Source organism: Acipenser ruthenus, chromosome 13 (genome assembly GCF_902713425.1).
Source record: "Acipenser ruthenus chromosome 13, fAciRut3.2 maternal haplotype, whole genome shotgun sequence".
Classification (NCBI taxonomy): domain Eukaryota; kingdom Metazoa; phylum Chordata; class Actinopteri; order Acipenseriformes; family Acipenseridae; genus Acipenser; species Acipenser ruthenus.
Window position 1 is genome coordinate 4,279,495 of NC_081201.1, and position 19,748 is coordinate 4,299,242.

Sequence of the window (19,748 nt, forward strand, 5' to 3'; positions counted from 1 at the left end):
CCAGTGTCCACTTATTGGTGGGTCGCCACGGTTTTCTTTTGTTGAATACGGCTGCGATTGGATAAGAGGCTGTGTTCCTGTCTCGTGTGTGCTGTACGCATTTAATGTACACAATGTGGTGACATTGGAAGAAATGTGTTAATGTTATGTAATGTTAGTGTTTACACCGGGGTAATTACCAGTTAAACCAAAAATATCAGGTTTGTAAAAATGTTAGAATCTTTAGAATTAGAATAAGCATCTATCCTGCAGTTATGATTTTATTACCGGAAACATATCATACAACAACAATATATATATATATATATATATAGATATATAGATATATAGATAGATAGATAGATTCTTACCTTATTACGGTATATTTTAGATAATTTCTTAAAGGCGAAATTAAATTGTCTGCACACAGTACCCGCATTCAGAAGTACAATGACAACATCCTACGACTAATTAGCACAGCAGTTAAATGCATATGTGCGGACTGTACATTTATATTTGGTTTTTAGTAGCATAGTGAAGCATGGTCATGTTAGTTATGGTAATTATCTGGGTTGTTTGCATTTGAAAAATGAAAATTGTGCAAGGTACCGATGTTCAGCCAAACAATATTGGTAGTACAAACGTATTCCGGCGATCCTTTATTTTTATTTTACATTTATGTAGCTGCCTTACGTCCCTATTGGTATGTGATTGCGTTATTGCCATGTGCTTTTGTTTTAACAGGACCCGTCCCATGATGGAGCCGGCCAACATTGATAACCTGTGTATTCTGTACCAGAGCTCCAACTTCATCGTGGTGAACAAGCACTGGGACATCCGTATCGACAGCAAGATGTGGTACGAGAAGCAGACTGTCCAGAGCCAGCTCAAACAGAGGTTCCCCGAGCTAGCAGACCCAGACACGTACTACGGGTTCAGGTGACTAGATTCACGCTACTGCTACAAAACACGTAACAGTCAGTGTGTGTTGTATTATAGTAATGTAACACGTGGCACTGAGTACAGGTTGTAGTTTTGCATGTAGATTTTACCCATTTCTTTGCTCTTATTTCTGTTCACTTAAAAAAAAGGTCTGTCTTTGTGAAGGAACTGCTCCATGATTTGCCAGTGTGTGTTACAGTACACCATTATCTTTGCAGCTTTGAATATTTTAAAACTAAGCCATGCCAATCGCATGTGCTTATAAACAGATAATTACATTTCACCTATGTATGTATGCATATATGTATTGCACTGTATTTTGCTACACATGCATTGCTTCGTAACTGTTTTACAAGAGTCTCTGTGGATGTATTTCTAACCCTTTCATATTTATTTATGTATTTATTCCTCCCCCAGATTTTGCCACCAGCTGGACTTTTCCACCAGTGGTGCGCTGTGTGTTGCTCTGAATAAGAGCGCTGCTGGGAAGGCCTACAGGTGCTTCAAAGAACGGTTGGTCACCAAGGCCTACCTTGCTCTGGTAAACAACAACATTTAATCCAGACCTCACTGGTGATAAAGCAATTCCTAACCTAACCCTTGGGAGATAAGATGGTCTTAGTTGCTCCCAGTGATGGGAAATGGCTAAGATCTTAATTGGCTTTTTAGCATTCCCAAATTAAACCAATGGGAATGAAACTTAAAAATAATTAGTCCTAAATGTTAGGAGTGACAGCCTGATGGTTCAGCATATCGCACACACATACAAAATGTAGTGTCAGGGGCTTTATTTTCAGTTTCAGTTTCAGTTTTTTTTTTTTTTTTTTTTTTTACTAGGTTTTACAAAAGCTATACTTGTATAAAATAAAAACACAAAGGGCTTTGATAATAATGTATTTGGAAGTACAGCCTAACTTGCAGCTGTTCCGTTCCATGTCTTTGCACCAGGTGAGGGGGCATGTGCAAAGCAGCAGGGTGACTGTTGATTACGCGATTGGTAAAAACACTACAGAGGGAATGACACACATGATGTGTATTGAAGGAACACACGGTGAGACCTCTTCAATCCATTTCTTATTGTTATGCATCTCGTAGCTTTACAACAGTCAAACCTGTATTCTTTCTTGTGCTTGGCCAGGTTGTGAGAATCCCAAGCCATGTCAAACTGAGCTGATCGTCTTGGAATATGGAACTTACGACGGAGACCCAGTGACGAAAATTCTGCTGAAGCCCTTAACAGGTAGTTAACTGTCCAGCCTCAGTACCAAGTATGAGCATGGCAGGATTTCCCACAATACACATTGCAACAACCATTTTGGTCCAATAAAATATAATTGTCCATTAGCAGTCAGCATGAGCAGCTCAGCAAAACATGCCGCAGAATTCTGCATTCTTCCCTCTGCATTGGTCCTTGCTGCCCTCTAGTGGTACATCAGTCAAAGTTCAAGGAAAGTAGGTTGAGGGTAATATGTAGGTTGTGTTGCATTGATGAAGTCACTAGCTGAGACCTTTATCTGTGTGGCTTTAGTTTAAATTTTACCTTGTAACAGGCAGGACCCACCAGCTGAGAGTGCATTGCAGTTCCATCGGGCATCCCATTGTGGGCGACTTCACCTACAGCCTGAAGAAGGACTGTGCGCCGTACCGCATGATGCTGCACGCCTACTTCCTGCGCATCCCCGTGGAGGCAGAGCCAACTGAGGTCACGGCCTGTGACCCCTTCCTGACATCCATTGACCCCAAGTGGGTCCCAGAGCGAAGGGAGCAGCAGCTGGAGAGGCTCATCCAGGAGCTAAAGGACCAGGATGTGGCAGACCAGGACCTGGCTGAAGAACACAGGAGACAGAAAGAGCTACTGACAAAACAAGACCAGGGCAGAGCTGAGAAGAGCGTCATGGAGAGCGAGGAGCAGAGGGTGCAGTGTGAGCAGTGGCTGGCTGAGTGGACGTTAGATTAAGTAATAGAGCACAACATGATGTGTATGCCTAAAGGGTGACTGGCCCTGGTGGCTGTCCCTTAGAGCCCAATGTTATAGATTGGACTATGGCAGTTGGTATGAGTGTAATCCACAATTTTGAGAGACAAACAGGCAGGTTTACCCCATTTTTATCAAGCATACTCTAAGTAATATGCCCTAGTAGGCACTGTGACCACTTAACCCATATTTGCATGTTACAGCTGGTTTTGCTGACCTTGGTTACCTAATGTTGCCTCAGGTAAGGTGGTCCAAGATATTTCTGAAACCAGACAGATATCAAAACCATTGAATTATCCCCTTTTCTTGGAGGTTAGTTCTGCTATAACTGCACTTGACCTGTGTGGGTACTGCAGTTACTGTGTTGCCTTGGGGCAGGTATGCATGGTATATTACAGTCATTCTAAAAATAGTAGATAATTCAATTAGTATTTTGCAAACTGATTACATGTTCTATTGAACAAAGAAGTGGTTTTGCAGAACATTTGTGTTTTAGATTATTATTATTATTATTATTATTATTATTATTATTATTATTATTATTATTATTATTATTTATTTATTAGCAGACACCCTTATCCAGGGCGACTTACAGTCATAAACAAAAATACATTTCAAGAATCACAGTACAAGTATTAATACAATTAAGAGCAAGATCAAGATTTTGACATACCTGTGGATTTAGACCTCTATCTGTTGTGTCCTTTTCACTGATAACTCCTTGCAGCTATTTTATATATGCAATTGGTTAATTTCGGGCAGAACTAGTGACAATTTCATATTTTTAAATTTGAAGTTAATTTTGTATAATTCTTTTTAACGTGGAAGAAACAGTGCTTTCAGTAGTAACATTTACCATGTTTGGTTGACTAAAGTGTTTGTTGAGGCGCCATGGAAGTACACCTTTTAGCATTTTCTTTGTGTTAAGTTAGTAGTGTATTCGTTGGTGATAATGTGTGTTTATTCAGCCCTGCACCTCATCTGATTAGAAGCTCCACAGGAACTCTTGAGACTCTTACACTCAGAACCTCTGCACATTCCTCATTCCTCTTGGGTGGCTTGGAGTGTTCAAATAAAAGGTCATTTTAGCCAAACATGACACCTGATTCTTACTGCAATTACTTGAGTGTTATGTTTTTCTATTACATTTTTGATACTTTCGGTGTAACGGTTCTGAGTGCAGAACTGATGACAGTGCTGTGTATGGCAAGCAATTAGAACTCAGGGCAAAGCACCTTTTAATATATAATATCAAGAAATCAAAACAAAACACAGTCTGTGAGTGATTGCTTTAGGGACCACTCAGAAAGTTTGCAAAACAAAATGTAATATGAAGCTACTTACTCTTAATCTACATTGGGTTACAATAACAATGCATGCATACTTATTGTTGTACAGTTCAAAATACTGCTAAATGATTGTGTGCTTTATTACAAAGTACTGTATCTTGTTCAGTTATCACCATTTTTCAGCTATTTAGATTAAGAATAGTGTCTGTTGGTGCTGTGTTTGGTCTGTTTTGTGGTCATCTTGTTTTGTACTTTGTATGATAAATGTTGTGAAAATATGTCTTAATGTTATATTATATACATTTTAAATTATATTTATAAATGGGGAATGAAATAAAACAGATAGTGCTGTTAATAGACTGTTTATTCATTTTTTGGGGGTGGTGTGAGAGAAGTTGTCTGCATGTTAATACCTATTTTTGTGGTCAGAATGCCTGGTGGTAAAAAAGCTTTTAAGTATGGTCAGTTCTATTTCTTTACTTTTATTTGTTTGGGGCTATCCTCCAGACACACAGTTTGTTTAAGGTCTGTAAAGAATCTTCATTGTAAATCAAAACTTTACATGTATCGCAAATTCAGGTTCAACACAAACTTTGCATAAACCTTGCTGTATGTACTGACTTCACAGATTTTGGTTTTGGGCCAACCATAAGCATTGTTTCATATTCACAGAGCAAAATGACCTGTTCCTTCTACAGGTTAATGGCAGCACTGCCACAATACAAAAGAAGATGATGTCATATAATTTCCTGCAATCATTATAATAAAAACAAATGACATAATGGCATGTTCTTTTTGCCAATTGAGATCATTTAGTATGCGACCTGACCATTTTCCAATACATAGTTGCAAAGGAGGAGCTGTCACAGCGAGGTATAAAATGTATTAAAGAAGCCATTATTTCATTAAGTCAGTACACTTATTGGTCACTAGAGGAGTCCCACAACACATGTACATCCAAATTGACAAACCTTAACCTTAACATTTTAAAAACTCAGGTTACAGAAAGAGCGGTACACATTTGTGTGGGTGGGGCTCAATACCAATAGTAAACTTTTCCAGGACATGCAGATTTAATGCCAACTCTCATGCACCTTCAACGTGCAATGAACAATGCCAACCAAAGATTGATGTTACGAGTGCACATTTTGCTCTGTTGCAAGCACTCCACATGGCTTATACCGCAGTAAAACTCTCAGTAAAATATTTATCTTTAGCCAAATCTTGATCATTCAGACCACCAAACTCACGTCACTTTTGATCGGAGCCAGATTCAAATCCAGCACTTAAGAGTTCAGAGCTGTAAAGCGTGAAAAAGTGAGGCTGTAGAAAGGCTACACTCCTAAACCTGCTTCAACAGCCATTACTACCTTCTTCCAAACAGCTGTCGATTATTTTACCTTTCTTCTGGCGACACCTGCCAGTGCCACTGTTTGCGTTCATTGTGACTGCTCCTTCTAAACAAACAAGCAAGGCCCATTAGTATGGTCTATGACTAAATAAAGGCTTGGCCATATTGATCTCACCTTAAACAAATGTGCTAATATTTTTTTGAAAGTTAGAGCCTCAAGATGTGGGCCCTTTTCAGAAAATTATTTTTTACGAGAGTTATTTAAGAATGATGGAAAGTTTGTGAATAGCTCAAAAAGAAGTACTGCATATTCTGATACAGCTAGTTACCTTTCGAGAATGTAGGCAAAACTGTCCAGTGGTTAAAGAAAAGGGCTTGTAACCCCAAGGTCCCCAGTCCAAATCCCAGCTCACTCATTGACTCACTGTGACCCTGAGCAAATCACTTAACCTCCTTGCTGTAAGTGACTCTGCAGCTGATGCATAGTTCACACACCCTAGTCTCTGTAAGTCGCCTTGGATAAATATGTCTACTAGTAAACAAATGATAATAAATAACAGAAGTGTTTTTCCATACTCTTATATGCCAATTTTCTTCAGCTGAACACTAGCAAATATATTTCATTGTTTTTATTCACTGTGCATTCACAGTAAGCCTAAAAGAAAATACTGGGGCACACATGATTTGTCTTTTAGCGTTTTGGTGAAAACCGTCACCACAAAACAAAATATACAGAACACATTCTCTTTCTGCAGCAATCTCTATTATGCCCGATGAAAGAAAAATCCCTTTCACCATCAGCGAGTTCCACGTGTCCCAGCCTGACACCACGCTTTTTGTTATGTTGTTATCCTGACCCGTCTCTTCAGAGCTGCAATTGGACAGTCTATCCCGCTGGCCTCTGCTCATTGTCAGACAGCTCTTTCACTCACAAGGAACAACCGACGCCCGTGTAACTCCTATGTTTGACAGTTAACAGCAGCGCATCGGTGACATCACAAGTTCCGCCTGAACACGGAAATGTGGGATATTTGTTTTTATCCTAGATTGCTCCTGTCGTGCATAATAATTTCAGACTGAGCAAAACATTGTAGTGAAACATGTGTTAGATACGCGGTAAAACAAATCAAGATTAAGATGAAAGCAAAAGGAGAAAGGAAGAAACAACCTGTTTTAGATATTGTTTCTAGCCTGGTGGATTTCTAATTTTGTATATTCCTGCACGGGTGCGGCTTTCCAAAAATGATGGTTCCATTCCTGACTCTTGTAACCCACGCGCTGCTGCTAATTATATTGGGCAACAACTTTCTTAAGGTAAGATCATTTCGATTTCCAACAAAACATTACATATTAAGTTGGTCAAAAGTTGCTCGGCTATTAAAATTAAGCGTATGTACACCTACTAGAAGATGCAGAATTAAATACATTGACAAAAAAAACAAAACAATATGTAACATTATTCATTCACTGTCAGTGTAAAGTATTCGTTCACTGATACGCGGTATTTAGGAGTTTTACGGTATATTGTGTGTCTGCACAAACATGTGTGTGCATCGTAAAGAAATTACCTGTGCATCCTCACAAAAAATTTGAGAAGCCTCGCATTAACCAGCAATATTAGAAGCATGACCAGTACAGACCAGCGCAGATCCGCAAGACCGTAGGACGAGTGTAGCAGCAGTTTTTTCAAAACAATAGCGTGCGAACAATTTCATACAATAGTTGTAATACTGCAGGTCCAGCACAGTAACACTTTGAAGAGTTTATTGAAATGAATATGTTAGTCCTCCCAGGCAGATGCTGAATAACATCTGTCTACATTATGCGTTCAATACAGAAACAAAAGATACGTCTTAGGTGTACATTTTTGCATTGACGATCAGAAACTAATCTTACCCTTTAAGTGCTAGGATTTTTTTTGTTCTGTTGAAAAAAAGAAACCCGTTCTTGATGGTTGATAGCTTGAAAAAAAAAAAAAAGTTGTTTTGGAAGTCTTAACTTTGCTACTGTAAAATGCGAGATAAAAAATAACTTGAATCATATTACTTAGTTTTATTGATAATTGTTTTGAAAAAAAAATAACTTTTTTTTTGTGTAAAAAACTAGGAGTTAATTAAAGACGACTGTTTCAAATGCTTTGAATGAAATCCCAACTGTGCCTGGCTGTTATCACTGAGTCACATCTGTTATGTGCTTATTTCCTACGGCAGTGTTTGCAAAGCTGGGGGACAGAAACTTTTGTTTAAATAGTTGTTAGCAGAGGAGGGTATTTGAATTAGTAATTTTACTGCAAACAATTTTTTTTAAACAATAACATTGATATTTCTGGAAGCCAGAAGATATGTTGAATTTGAGCCATTCAGCAAATACACACACAAAACTAAATTCAGTTTAAGCATCTGGCAAACTGAAATCTTAATGCTGTCTATGAGAAAGTAAATACAGATAGGGCAATATATTTCATTTTACACCTGTTGTGCTATCCTAATATACAGTTGCTATAACTTCCCACTTGCAGGCTGCCAAAAAGGAAACTGGAGAGTTATGCCTCATTTCCACTGTCTTCACCCAGGTATAGCTGAGCTGGACAGTCTGTGAGGTGTAGTTAAAACGACTGTCTGCGTTCCAGTATCATTTTGTCAGGTATAGCTGACCGAGGAAGTAGTAATGCAGCAGTAAAGGTCATAGTGCAGAAGTAAAAGCTGGATTGTGGGATTGGTTGAATATATGCAAACAAGCGAAGATGAACAAAGTTGAACAAACATTTGTGACTGTTTTTCTTTTCAGTCTTTACATAGCAGTCAGTAGTCTTATTAATGAGGTTTAAAACAGATGCCATTGTTCAAAACAGTTAGTCTCTTTAGCACACGCCTTTCGATTAGGTAATTCCGCACAGCAGTTTGGCCCCGTTGGGTATGAGATGTGAAAATGTACAGACTGAGGTGTAGCTGAGCTATAGCTGAGCGGCAGTGGAAACTCCACTGGCCAGCTCAGCTATACATGGGGAAAGGAGCCTTTAATGAATGTTGCAGGAAAGGCATAGACAAAGAAAGATGTTCAGGAATGTTTAGGAATTAAGCCTTTGCTGATTGTTATGTAGGGAACGGTAACAGAGCACAGAGCAGCTTATGCAGAATGCTAGCTTTGAGTCTTACTAGCAAACAAAATATGCTACAAGCTGTTACACAGCATGGGATGGGAATCCGAGTCTGATTTTAAAGCAGTCTAAGACATTCCTTGTTTTAATGTGAGCTCAACCAGCTTAGACAGCAGTTAGAGAGGAAAAGCTCAGGCAATGCCTGCAATGGTAGACTACAGTAGTCACATGCCTGGTGCACTGCTGAAAATGCCTTTGGTTCAGTTTAAAACACAACCTCATAAAATCAAACCCGGCACAATGCCACAGGCAGTCTGGAACACACCCTCCCTCTTGTGATAACAGTTTAGGACTGGGATCCAGGATGTCCTGTTCTCAAAGCAGCAACCAGGTCATAGTGCCCCTGGGTGAACTGACTGAATATTCCACTTCTTTGTGTCTCAGAGTTTAGCTGCATTGTAAACAATATGTAAAGTCTATCTCTGTACAAATAACCAGAATGTCTGCTCTAACATTATTAAATGAAGGAATTGCAAAAAAACATTCAACATTTCTTTAATTTTATTGTCTGTCCATCCTCTGTAGTCATGTCCACCAACACACAGTTTATTAGCAACACTTAATTTACTGACCATAGCAATACATATTGAAAAGATTTCTCCTAACACATAGTGCCAATACATGTATATAGCAGGCAGCAGACGCAGAAGTGAAACATCAGTTTTAGATGAGATATATTGCATGAGGTTACTGCCTTATCCGACAGCTACAAACCACAGAACAAAACACCAGATACAAACAACTGACAAATTGCAAATTCACCATTAAACCGGCCTGTATGTTGCCTGTAATGATTTATGATGTGTAATAATGAACACTGAACAGTAACAATAGTTCAAAATTGGAATATGTCAATTGCACAAGGATTTTACTGTAATCGATGGTATAGTTTTTTGCAGGTTCTGATCTGTAGTGCATTGATAAAATTGGGTATGTTCAAGCAAGCAGATATTGCTCTAAATCTCTTATCAGGTGTCAATATTGTGACAAAGTCTTGTGACAAAAGTCTATCAAGTGGTGCACAGCGAGGGCTGTTGTAACCTGTCACAACCATATCCTTGATTATTTAATTCACCTGTTAATTATTTAGCTGATAACCTCTAAAACCTGATGTAGAATGATTCTCCAGGTCGAAAGTTGTGCGCCCCTGGTCTATGCAGAGTTCAATCACATTTATTGGCAAGCAGTTCTAATGGATTTGCTGAGTGAGCACCTGCTTGTGTACCAGGAGGTCTCTGTGTGGGTTCCAGGGCTCTTGCTGAACAGTTCCAGGTAGTTTCAGTAGGTGATTTCAGGCGTTTTCTCTGTTGTGTTGCAGTGTCATGCTGGAAATTCGGTCACTCTCCCGGAAACACTGCTCTTTGTGTCCACTCTGGATGGAAATCTGCACGCTGTCAGTAAACAATCCGGGGACATCAAATGGACTCTAAAAGAAGGTGTGAGGGGATATATCGGTCACTAGAACCCACTCTATTCAAGAGCTTATCGCCCTCTTCTTAGTGCTTTGTATATAATATCATCTAGGATGCTGAACAATGCTGTATACACTGAGAGTGTAGTGAAAATCAGCCTGTCCCTTACAGCACCTGAGATTCATGTCAATTCCTTACTAACAATGTTTTAAATTACCTTTCAGATCCAATACTCCAGGTGCCGGTGTATCTAACAGAGTAAGTACTGTTGTACACGTTTGCACGTCAGTAACCTACAAGTAACCAAAGTCCCTGTTGAGGCGGATTGAAATGTAGTTTGTTTGTTTTGTTTTGGCTGTTTTCTGATTTGTAAATGTGCAATGTTTATAATTGCAGACCAGGGTTTCTCCCCGACCCCAATGACGGCAGCCTGTATGTTTTCGGAGACAAAAACAATGATGGGTTGATGGTGAGTCCAACAGTGTATTAGATTACCGCAGCATTTAGAATGTAAAATAAAGTCTCTAAAGCTACATTTCCACTTTTTGCTTAGTACTGTTTTTTTTTTTCCTTATATATTGCGAGAGAAAGCCCTGAACAGCTTTGTCTACGTGACTCCTGCTAGAGTACTACATATTCTCCAATGTCAAATCTCTATAGTTACTGTAATTTAACCTTAGCGGATAGCACTTAGAAATAATTAAATTCAAGGCATCTAACACCTTTACTTGGCAAAAAGGATTTGATGCATTTTAATGCAGCTCTCTAAAAGTACTATTTATTTATTTATTTATTTAAAAACAGTCACCAATGGAGAATAATTCAGATAAGTGCAAATGACTTTATTCTTTTAATTTGCAGAAACTTCCGTTTACCATCCCAGAGCTGGTCCATTCATCCCCGTGTCGTAGTTCTGATGGCGTTCTCTATACAGGTGAGACACATTGAAACTCTTTTAAACGAACAAACTGTAAGACGCTAAAGATTGTATTTTTAAGCCATTTGCTCCATCTTTAATTAACTGCTATTTTTAAAATAAATAAACAGCTAATTAATATACTGTAAACCAAGGGACCTTATTTCTAATAATTCTAATAAGTGCAAAAATATAAGTTCTTCTATATATATATATATACATATCTGGTTCTTGCTGTGATTGCTGCAACATTGTGCCCCCAGAAGTGGGTATATTCCATTTGTTTTTTAGATAATAAATTTCCAGTTTGGGGCCAGGATGTAAAAAAACATATTTATGAATTTATCAGGAAAGAAGCATGACACATGGTTTGTAGTGGATCCCAAGACTGGGGAGAAACAAACAACTCTGACCACGGAGACCTCCAGCAACATCTGTCCCTCTGCGCCGCTGCTGTACATCGGACGCTCAGAGTACATGATCACCATGTATGACACTAAAACTCGTGAAGTTCGGTGGAATGCAACATACAACGACTATTCAGCACCGCGGTGTGATGAGAAATATGACTACAGTAAGTACTTTGTGTAAGCACTCCCTGTCAATTACTCATATTTAAAAAGAAAAGTGATTAAACATACATAATAAAGGCTGTTGCAATGTTATTATTCCAGACCCACAATACAGCCAACTATCAGCTAACTGCTTTAGGTCTTATTTACTTTACAGTAGATCACAAAGACACATCTCGTGGTTCAGCTCCGTTGCAAAACACAGCGTCTCCTTTTTCCTAATATTGGGCACATCCTGTTGTTATTGCAATTAAATGATGCAGTGCCAAAATCCTTATAAAAGCATAACACAGTCATTTTGCAGTTCCCCATGCTTATGTTATGTGTTTACCATAGTTCGACCTGATTTACCACAGGGTTTATTATGCTTTTGTGACTCCTCTTTGTGCTTTACTGTGCCTGCTTTGAGATGCTTTTACCCTGAGAAACTTTTCTAAGGACATGCATTTGTACAGCTGGATTTCTTTGTGAAAACAGAACCAGATTCAATACGAATTCACTTGTTCAAAGCTTGTTTTTTTTTTCCTCCAGAGATGGCTCACTTTGCCTCGAGTGGTGATGGCCTGGTAGTGACTGTGGATCGGGACTCGGGGGATATGCTGTGGATGCAGAACTATGGCTCTCCCGTGGTGGGGGTGTATATCTGGCAGCAGGACAGCCTGCGCAGGATCCCGCTCCTCAACGTGGCCATGGAGACCCTGCGTTACCTCACCTTCCACTCCCAGAGCATTCGCATGATGAGCTACCAGTTCATGAAGGAGCAGGCCAGCACCAAGACACAGCTCGTGTAAGGACTCTGCTCGTTATCAGTCTTTATTTACACGGTTATCACGGATTTCACGATTTCCGTGAACTGTACCCATTGCTGTGTAATATGTAGTTCCCCTGTGATTTCTTTAAAATCTCTTCAACGAAAAAAACACCAGCTGCATCAAAGATCGGAATTATTTCTGCTAAAGATAGCTCTGTCCGGGGCTACGTGTCTGTTGTTGGTCATAAAAATATTATACAATTTAGCATTTGCTGTTTTTCAGGTAAGCATTTGAATGTGACAACGCTATCTTTCTCTGCTTTAATATATTTAAATGCTGTAAAATAAGCTTCCTGGTTGGTCTTTTACGCTGTATCCGGAATCTGTATCCGGAAATATTTTTGTTACAGTGATTTCCGAATCCCCCTCAAGTGGTACAGCTCACAGCTTTATCATATTAATAACACACTCTTTAACTATGAAGAGATTTTTATTCCAGATATAAAACTATGGCTGTTATTGTAGTAAGGGTCAAGTCAGAAGGACTCAAGGAATGGGGGTGGGGTTATGGAAGGATTTATGGAAAGAACAAAGTCTGGAGTGAAAGCCATATTAAATTAATCTCTTTCTCTCTCTGCAGTCCCTCTTTATATGTTGGAAAGTTTGACACCAATTTCTATGCTTCGACCTCTCTGGTCCATGAAGGTGTGGCTATTGTGGTAAGTCTATTTTCTTTGTTTGTGTTTCGATTATGTTTCAGAAGGATGACTAATCCTGTGGCGCCAGTTGGCGATCAGTTTTAATGTAGATTTGGTTTGCAGTGGTAGGTAAAATGCTGTCTTACTAGACCAGTGCAAATCAGGGTTTAAAAAAACCTCGATCTGAAAGTAGCATTTAAGACAAAAATGTATATTCCCTAAATAAATAAAGCCTATTATTTTTTCTTCCTGCAGCCCAGGGGTATTACGCTGGCACGTATTGAAGGCCCTACAACAGACGATGTTACAGTGCGGGTGGAAGGAGAGTGTGTCATTACTCCTAGCACTGACGTCAAGTACCCACAGGGGAGCACCACCACTAACATTCACAACCAGTGGCTACTGATAGGTATGCTTTTCAAACTAATCGCCCTAAGTATATTAAATATCTTTTAAAGTGTTCATTGTTTTATTATAAGTAGACCCACTTGTGCTCTTGATGGTGCAGAAAAAACAACTTAAAGCTAGTTTTGTTTTCCAGGCCACCATGAGTTACCCCCTGCGGCCCACACCACTCTACTCCGAGCCTTCCCAGAGAACCTCAGGAGAACGAGCGAGGCAGTCATACCCACACGGCCCCGGAGATGGACCCTCTTCGATGATGTAAGCCACCCACAGTATTACTGACCCTATCATGTTTCCTGGTGTTACATTTCCTTTTAGAAGTGTTTATTTTGAACAAATGCTATAGTCTATATTATAACTTCTTTGTCTATCATTCCTTTTTGTAAGGACTCGTTCAGGTGTGTTTGTTTACAGTACAGTATAGCATGCATCAGGACCGGCTCTCTTCATATTGCCCTTCTTTGGTGGTCGGAGTAGCTGGATTCTAGTCATTTTATCCCTCGATGTTACATGAGAAATCAAGATTTGTATAAAAAAATACTTTTAATTTCCCAGTCATGGTATAATGAACTTGAATCTGATTCCCTTTGTTACACAGTTCCTGGCACTGAACGAGCCTGGGGATCTGCCCACTAGTAGTGAAGGTGACGGGTGGCAGCGTTTCGATCCCCCCCAACACGAGGACCCCCCAGCGGAGCCGCTGCCCGAGTCTGTCGGCCAGGACATTGTGACTGCTACCGTCATCGCAGTGCTGCTCGGGGGCTGGCTGGTCTTCGCACTCACCTACCCCAAAGTGAGTTTCCACTTTCAACTGCTAGAGGCACATCCATGTGTGAGTTAGTGTCACAGGCCTGTGTGTACCCTATGATTAAGTGATGTCAAGTATTAACCCTTTCATGCATGGTGACCTCATATGAGGACGGATACAAAAAACTCTGTTCTAGTCTTTATATGAGGACATATGGAAGATGCAAATGCATGATAGCCTAACCTCATATGAGGCTAGGAGATTGTTGCATCCTCATATCAGAATGCCTTTTTTCACCATATAAAGCAATGAAAAAATAATTTCAGTGAAAAATATATTTATTATGTGTCCTAAACTACTGCAAATGTTTTTTTTTTCCAGCTATTTTCAATATTTCATGCATGCAACGGTTAAAGTAAGGGGAACCAAATGGAAAGCTAACAGCAGTCTATGGTGCAGTATCTTGAATATCGTTTCCCTCTCCTCTTTCTCAGAGACTGGAGCGCCAGCAGCAGCTGCAGCAGCAGCAGTTGGAGCAGGAGCTGGAGTCAAAGCTGCAGCTGCTCCAGTCTCAGTCCCAGCAGCCTCCTCCCCCTTCCCCGACCCGGCGCTGCAGCACTGAGAACACAGATGTGACCACACAGACCTCCATGAGGGTGCCCCCTGCTGGCGCTGACTACTACAGCAACTCCGAGTCAGACAGGAACATCTCCAACGGCCCTGCGCAACACCAAAACTCCACTTTCAGCTCCAGCGCTGTCGGGGGTAAAAAAAACACATTCAAATACAGCGAGAGGAACGCGCAACCAGTTTTGTGTTTGTATGTTTTAATCAACCCGAGATTATTATCATTTTCTCTTTCCTTTTAAACCCTTTTAAGATGTTGAAACGGATGAAGTGGTCATTGGCAAGATTTCTTTCAAGCCCAAGGATGTGCTCGGCCACGGAGGAGAGGGAACATTTGTCTTCAGGTAAGAAGGTTGTCCTGGTGCTGTAGCAACGCAGGCTTGTGCTTTTCCTACCCCTGGGTAAGGCAGAGCTTTCCACTTCACGTTAGCTCAGGTCAGTTTGTGTGTTCTCCCTTGGTGCTGAAGTGTGAAGTTGTGTCCTGCCATTGCTTTGCTTGTATCGAACGCTGTTTCATATTCTACCCATGTAGAGGCCGCTTTGATGACCGGAACGTGGCGGTGAAGCGAATCCTCCCGGAGTGTTTCGACTTCGCTGACAGGGAGGTGCAGCTTCTCCGCGAGTCAGATGAGCACCCCAATGTCATCCGCTACTTCTGCACCGAGAAGGACAAGCAGTTCTACTACATCGCCACAGAGCTCTGTGCAGCCACACTGCAGGAGGTGAAGCACTCTATTTGGCTCTAGACTGACCCCTGCTGGAATAACTGAGCTCTTGCATGATTGAAGGTTCTGGGATAAGTTCCTGTTCCAGTAACAAACTAGCTTTTTGAGCTTGTTTTTTCTAAAAGTGTTCTGAGATATATATATATATATATATATTATTATTTTTTTAATCTTAAAGCTGTATAGTTGAAAGATCTCAATGTATTCATTTTTCACTGCCAGCTTTTTTTTATGGCAGCTTATTTTTTAGTTCTCTAGGTACAGTAATTCTGTAAACAGGGTGACATTACATTTTTATTGTTGACAAATTACAACATTTAGATGGTAATGCTAAAGTGTTAGAAATCTTATGAATACTTTTTTTTTTAATTACCACTCTTGCACTTTCAATATTTCTTTTTAGTATGTTGAAGATCCCATATTCAACGCTCTTGAGATAGATCCTGTGACAATTCTCCATCAAACAATGTCTGGTCTGTCTCATCTGCATTCCCTTAATATCGGTACGTGTAACATTATTGCTGTATATGTGTGGAAGCGTTTCCAATATTCTAGTCTTCATATAAATTGACGTGAAAGTTACCTACTTAATAGCCAACATATTCTGCTTCAGATCAAGCAGATGGCACAGGTGCAGGGCTCGTAATTAAGGCAGTTTTGACAGAATTCAGCTGTAGTAAATCCTGACCCCAGGTCTCTAAGAGTGGCTTCTGTGGTTGTGTGCCCCCAGTGCATCGGGACCTGAAGCCTCGGAACATCCTCATCTCCCTGCCGAACTCCCTGGGCAGGGTGCGGGCCGTCATCTCGGATTTCGGGCTGTGCAAGAAGCTGCCTGCGGGCCGGCACAGCTTCAGCCTGCGCTCTGGGATCCCGGGGACAGAGGGCTGGATCGCTCCTGAGGTGCTCCTAGACAAACCCAAAGATAATCCTGTGAGTGTTTATTATTATTATTATTATTATTATTATTATTATTATTATTATTATTGCACTTAATAAAGTAATAGCCACTCAATAAATGTTCAAGAATAACCTGAGTTTATTCTGAAGAAGGGACCTACTGTACTGTTATGCGGTCTTGTAAGGTTTTTATTGATGAAGTAAGAATTGTAAATTTTCCCGCTGTTATTTTTGGCAGACCTACGCCGTGGATGTTTTCTCAGCGGGCTGTGTGTTTTACTATGTTATCTCCAGAGGTCAGCACCCCTTCGGCGACACCATAAGACGCCAAGCCAACATTCTGTCTGGGGCTTATACCCTTGACCACTTCATGGAAGACTTTTACGGTAAGGAGACACAAAAGTGGCCTGCCGCTGCTTGCGTCTTGTTGGACGAGCAGTGCTACAGCATGTGTGCCTTCTCATTCCAGAGGACGTCATTGCTGAGCACCTGATAATGCAGATGATCAGCAGCAAACCTCAAGAACGACCGTCCACTAGCTGTGTCCTCAAACACCCCTTCTTCTGGAGTCGAGAGAAGCAGCTACAGTTCTTTCAGGTGTGCTCTAAACCTTTTCATTAGCTGTAGTGCCATTTTTCACCCATGTTGCTTAACGGGTAATTTGTCAAAGTCTTTGATTGATTAGGATCGGAAAAATAGTCTGAATGAGAGACGCGCTTTACACACTGTATCTATTCTAAACTGAACTGTCTTCCTTTGCTAGGATGTGAGCGACCGCATAGAGAAGGAACCTGCAGAAGGCCTTATTGTGAACAGGCTGGAGTCTGGGGCGAGAACTGTGGTGAGAACCAACTGGAGGATGCATATTTCTATCCCTCTGCAGACAGGTAAAGACCGCTTCTCTACTTTGAATAAAACAGTAAATCAGGCTACTTGGATTGAATAAGGTTTCTGGCTCTGAACAATTTGGAGTATTTTTTGTAAACAGTATGCCAAATAACCCTTTATTTCTGACACGTGTCATACAGAACCATTGTGATTTTTATAACTGAGTACAGGTTTAAAGTACATTCTCTCCTTTAATATGTCGAGTATAGTAACGGGCAGTAATCTAGCAATCCTTTTATACAATGCTTACTGTATTTTGTTTCTTTTCCCCTTAAGACCTGAGAAAATTTCGGACCTACAAAGGCAATTCGGTGCGTGATCTGTTAAGAGCGATGAGGAATAAGGTGTGTACGCAAAACAAACATCGAACACTCTTTCATATTCTACCCATGTAGAGGCCGGAAAGTGGCCGTGAAGCGAATCCTCCTGGAGGGCTTCGACTTCGCTGACAGGGAGGTGCAGCTTCTCTGTGATAAGCCATAGCCTTTCACCATGTTAAAATGTGAACTAGTCAAACGTGAACACCCTTCTCCAGTGTTTCAACAAGCAGCTTTTGTCTTTCAGAAACATCACTACCACGAGCTGCCATTGGACGTTCAGGCTACACTAGGGGAGGTTCCCGACCAGTTTGTTCAGTACTTTACTTCCCGGTTCCCACGCCTGCTTCTCCACACACACAGCGCCATGCGGATCTGTGCCCACGAGAGACTCTTGCACCCCTACTACTCCCAAGAGACCAGCTCACAAACCCTGCAGCAGCAAATAATAAACCAAAGTGCGGAGATACCTGCCACGTGGAAGCAATAGGACGGCTGACTTTATTTTAAAAGATTTTAAACAGAAGCAGTAAAAACAACTTGGAATGTATTCAAACAGGTTGGATCTACAAGATGAGTCCTGGGGTCTCAATGCAAAACACTGTGCCATATTCAACATTAACACAGTATGCAGGGCCTCCTTACATTACAGTTTCCTCTATTACTGCACGACCTGGTTTTCTTTTTTGGAAGTGTCCCAGCCAAGTGCTGGCCTGACCCAACTCTGTGTAGCTTCTGAGATTTGACCACTGAAACAAGGGCTAAGACATTCATCATGATCCTGCCTGCCCTGGGAGGAAAATCATAAGTAACGTGTTATACAGGAGACCCATGGCCTTACTGAAAAGATTAACAGAAGTAAGGTTTAGTTACATGAAGAATGTTGAATTAAACACAGCCAATGGTAAACAGATATTAGTTAGTATACGGAAACATAAATACATTTTAAAGCATTCCACTAAGTTGCATCGAGATTGATAAAACAAGCATTAATTATGCAGGTGTATAGTCGTATGCACTTTGCAGCTTTTTAATAATTTCTCATGTGGTATATTACCTCATCGTAAGGCAGTAATAGGTTTTCAGTGTCCAGAATACATTTTACTGTCAAGGTCTAACATTAATTGACAATCAATAGCTAAACTTGTATCAGTGTACCAAAAACCAAAAAAAGTGTATCCTAACTTTAAACTGTTACTTGTGACCAGGAAACTAGCACTTGGTAGGATTTCCTTCAAGGGCTGCTGTGAACCACTGTATCCTGTTAGCACTTTGGTTTCAACATTTACGCCTCAAACAGAAAAAAACACCTGCAAAAAATAAGTCACCAATATCATTTTTTTTTTTTTTATAATCATGAATACAAAAATTGGATTACTGTTTTAGTAATTGTTTTTATAAATTATTTTTTATTCATGTTGATAAAACTTTTTACATTTGGGAGGGGGCAACGGTATTTAGTGGGATATATTTTTGCTCTGTCACAATTTCTAGATCTACAATATCTCAAGTGTTTTTATGAATTTATTTTAGTCAAGAATGCTAGATATACTATGTTATTTATTTCCTTTGTGGCAGTTTTATAATAGGGTTTTGGAAGTATTTCAAAAGGAACATTTGGAAAGATTTGTGTGTTGGCTACTGTATTAAACACTTACTGGCTGGGTAATAAAATAATCCCAAGGCCAAATAGTGATTAAGTTTTCCAAGTGAAAATTACAATTTTAAACCTGCTGTTTATTATACCTTCACACTCTTATATACTGTAATGAATGTGCAGTCACTTACAGTACCACCACAGGTCACGTTGCACAGGGTAGCTTGTATTGGCGTAAGTGATTTCAATTTAAAATCAAGTTTAATTATTGAAATTGATGACTACGTAAATGTACTTTTGCAGTGTAGGATATAGAGGGGCACTATAAGAAAGCTTTTACATATTTGTATTTATATGACAGGATGCATTTCTTACATTTTGTAAATATTTGTGAGGTGAATGTCGCTGGGGATATTTTGTATTGGATTTTTAAATAAATGGATACATACATTGTATTTGTGTGTCACTTGTGAATGTACAGCACGTGTCCATACTTAATCAA

The 19,748-nt window shown here is 40.0% G+C and overlaps 2 protein-coding genes across 2 annotated transcripts; both read left to right on the forward strand.

The window, feature by feature from the left end:
- Positions 1-62: 62 nt before the first annotated feature.
- LOC117417902 (RNA pseudouridylate synthase domain-containing protein 1-like) lies at positions 63-4,540 on the forward strand. The gene is made up of 6 exons (XM_034030290.3): positions 63-200; positions 724-918; positions 1,339-1,462; positions 1,870-1,972; positions 2,060-2,161; positions 2,472-4,540. Exons 2-6 carry the CDS (start codon positions 734-736, stop codon positions 2,876-2,878), a joined length of 921 nt encoding a protein of 306 aa, XP_033886181.1. The 5' UTR covers positions 63-200; positions 724-733; the 3' UTR covers positions 2,879-4,540.
- Positions 4,541-6,457: 1,917 nt separating this feature from the next.
- On the forward strand, positions 6,458-19,701 carry ern2 (endoplasmic reticulum to nucleus signaling 2). The gene is made up of 21 exons (XM_034030347.3): positions 6,458-6,850; positions 10,012-10,129; positions 10,330-10,363; positions 10,502-10,574; positions 10,967-11,039; positions 11,371-11,595; positions 12,125-12,380; positions 12,985-13,063; positions 13,298-13,451; positions 13,584-13,705; positions 14,046-14,240; positions 14,690-14,960; positions 15,076-15,166; positions 15,355-15,544; positions 15,951-16,050; positions 16,278-16,477; positions 16,683-16,830; positions 16,914-17,041; positions 17,208-17,331; positions 17,609-17,676; positions 17,897-19,701. Exons 1-21 carry the CDS (start codon positions 6,779-6,781, stop codon positions 18,137-18,139), a joined length of 2,964 nt encoding a protein of 987 aa, XP_033886238.1. The 5' UTR covers positions 6,458-6,778; the 3' UTR covers positions 18,140-19,701.
- Positions 19,702-19,748: the final 47 nt, after the last annotated feature.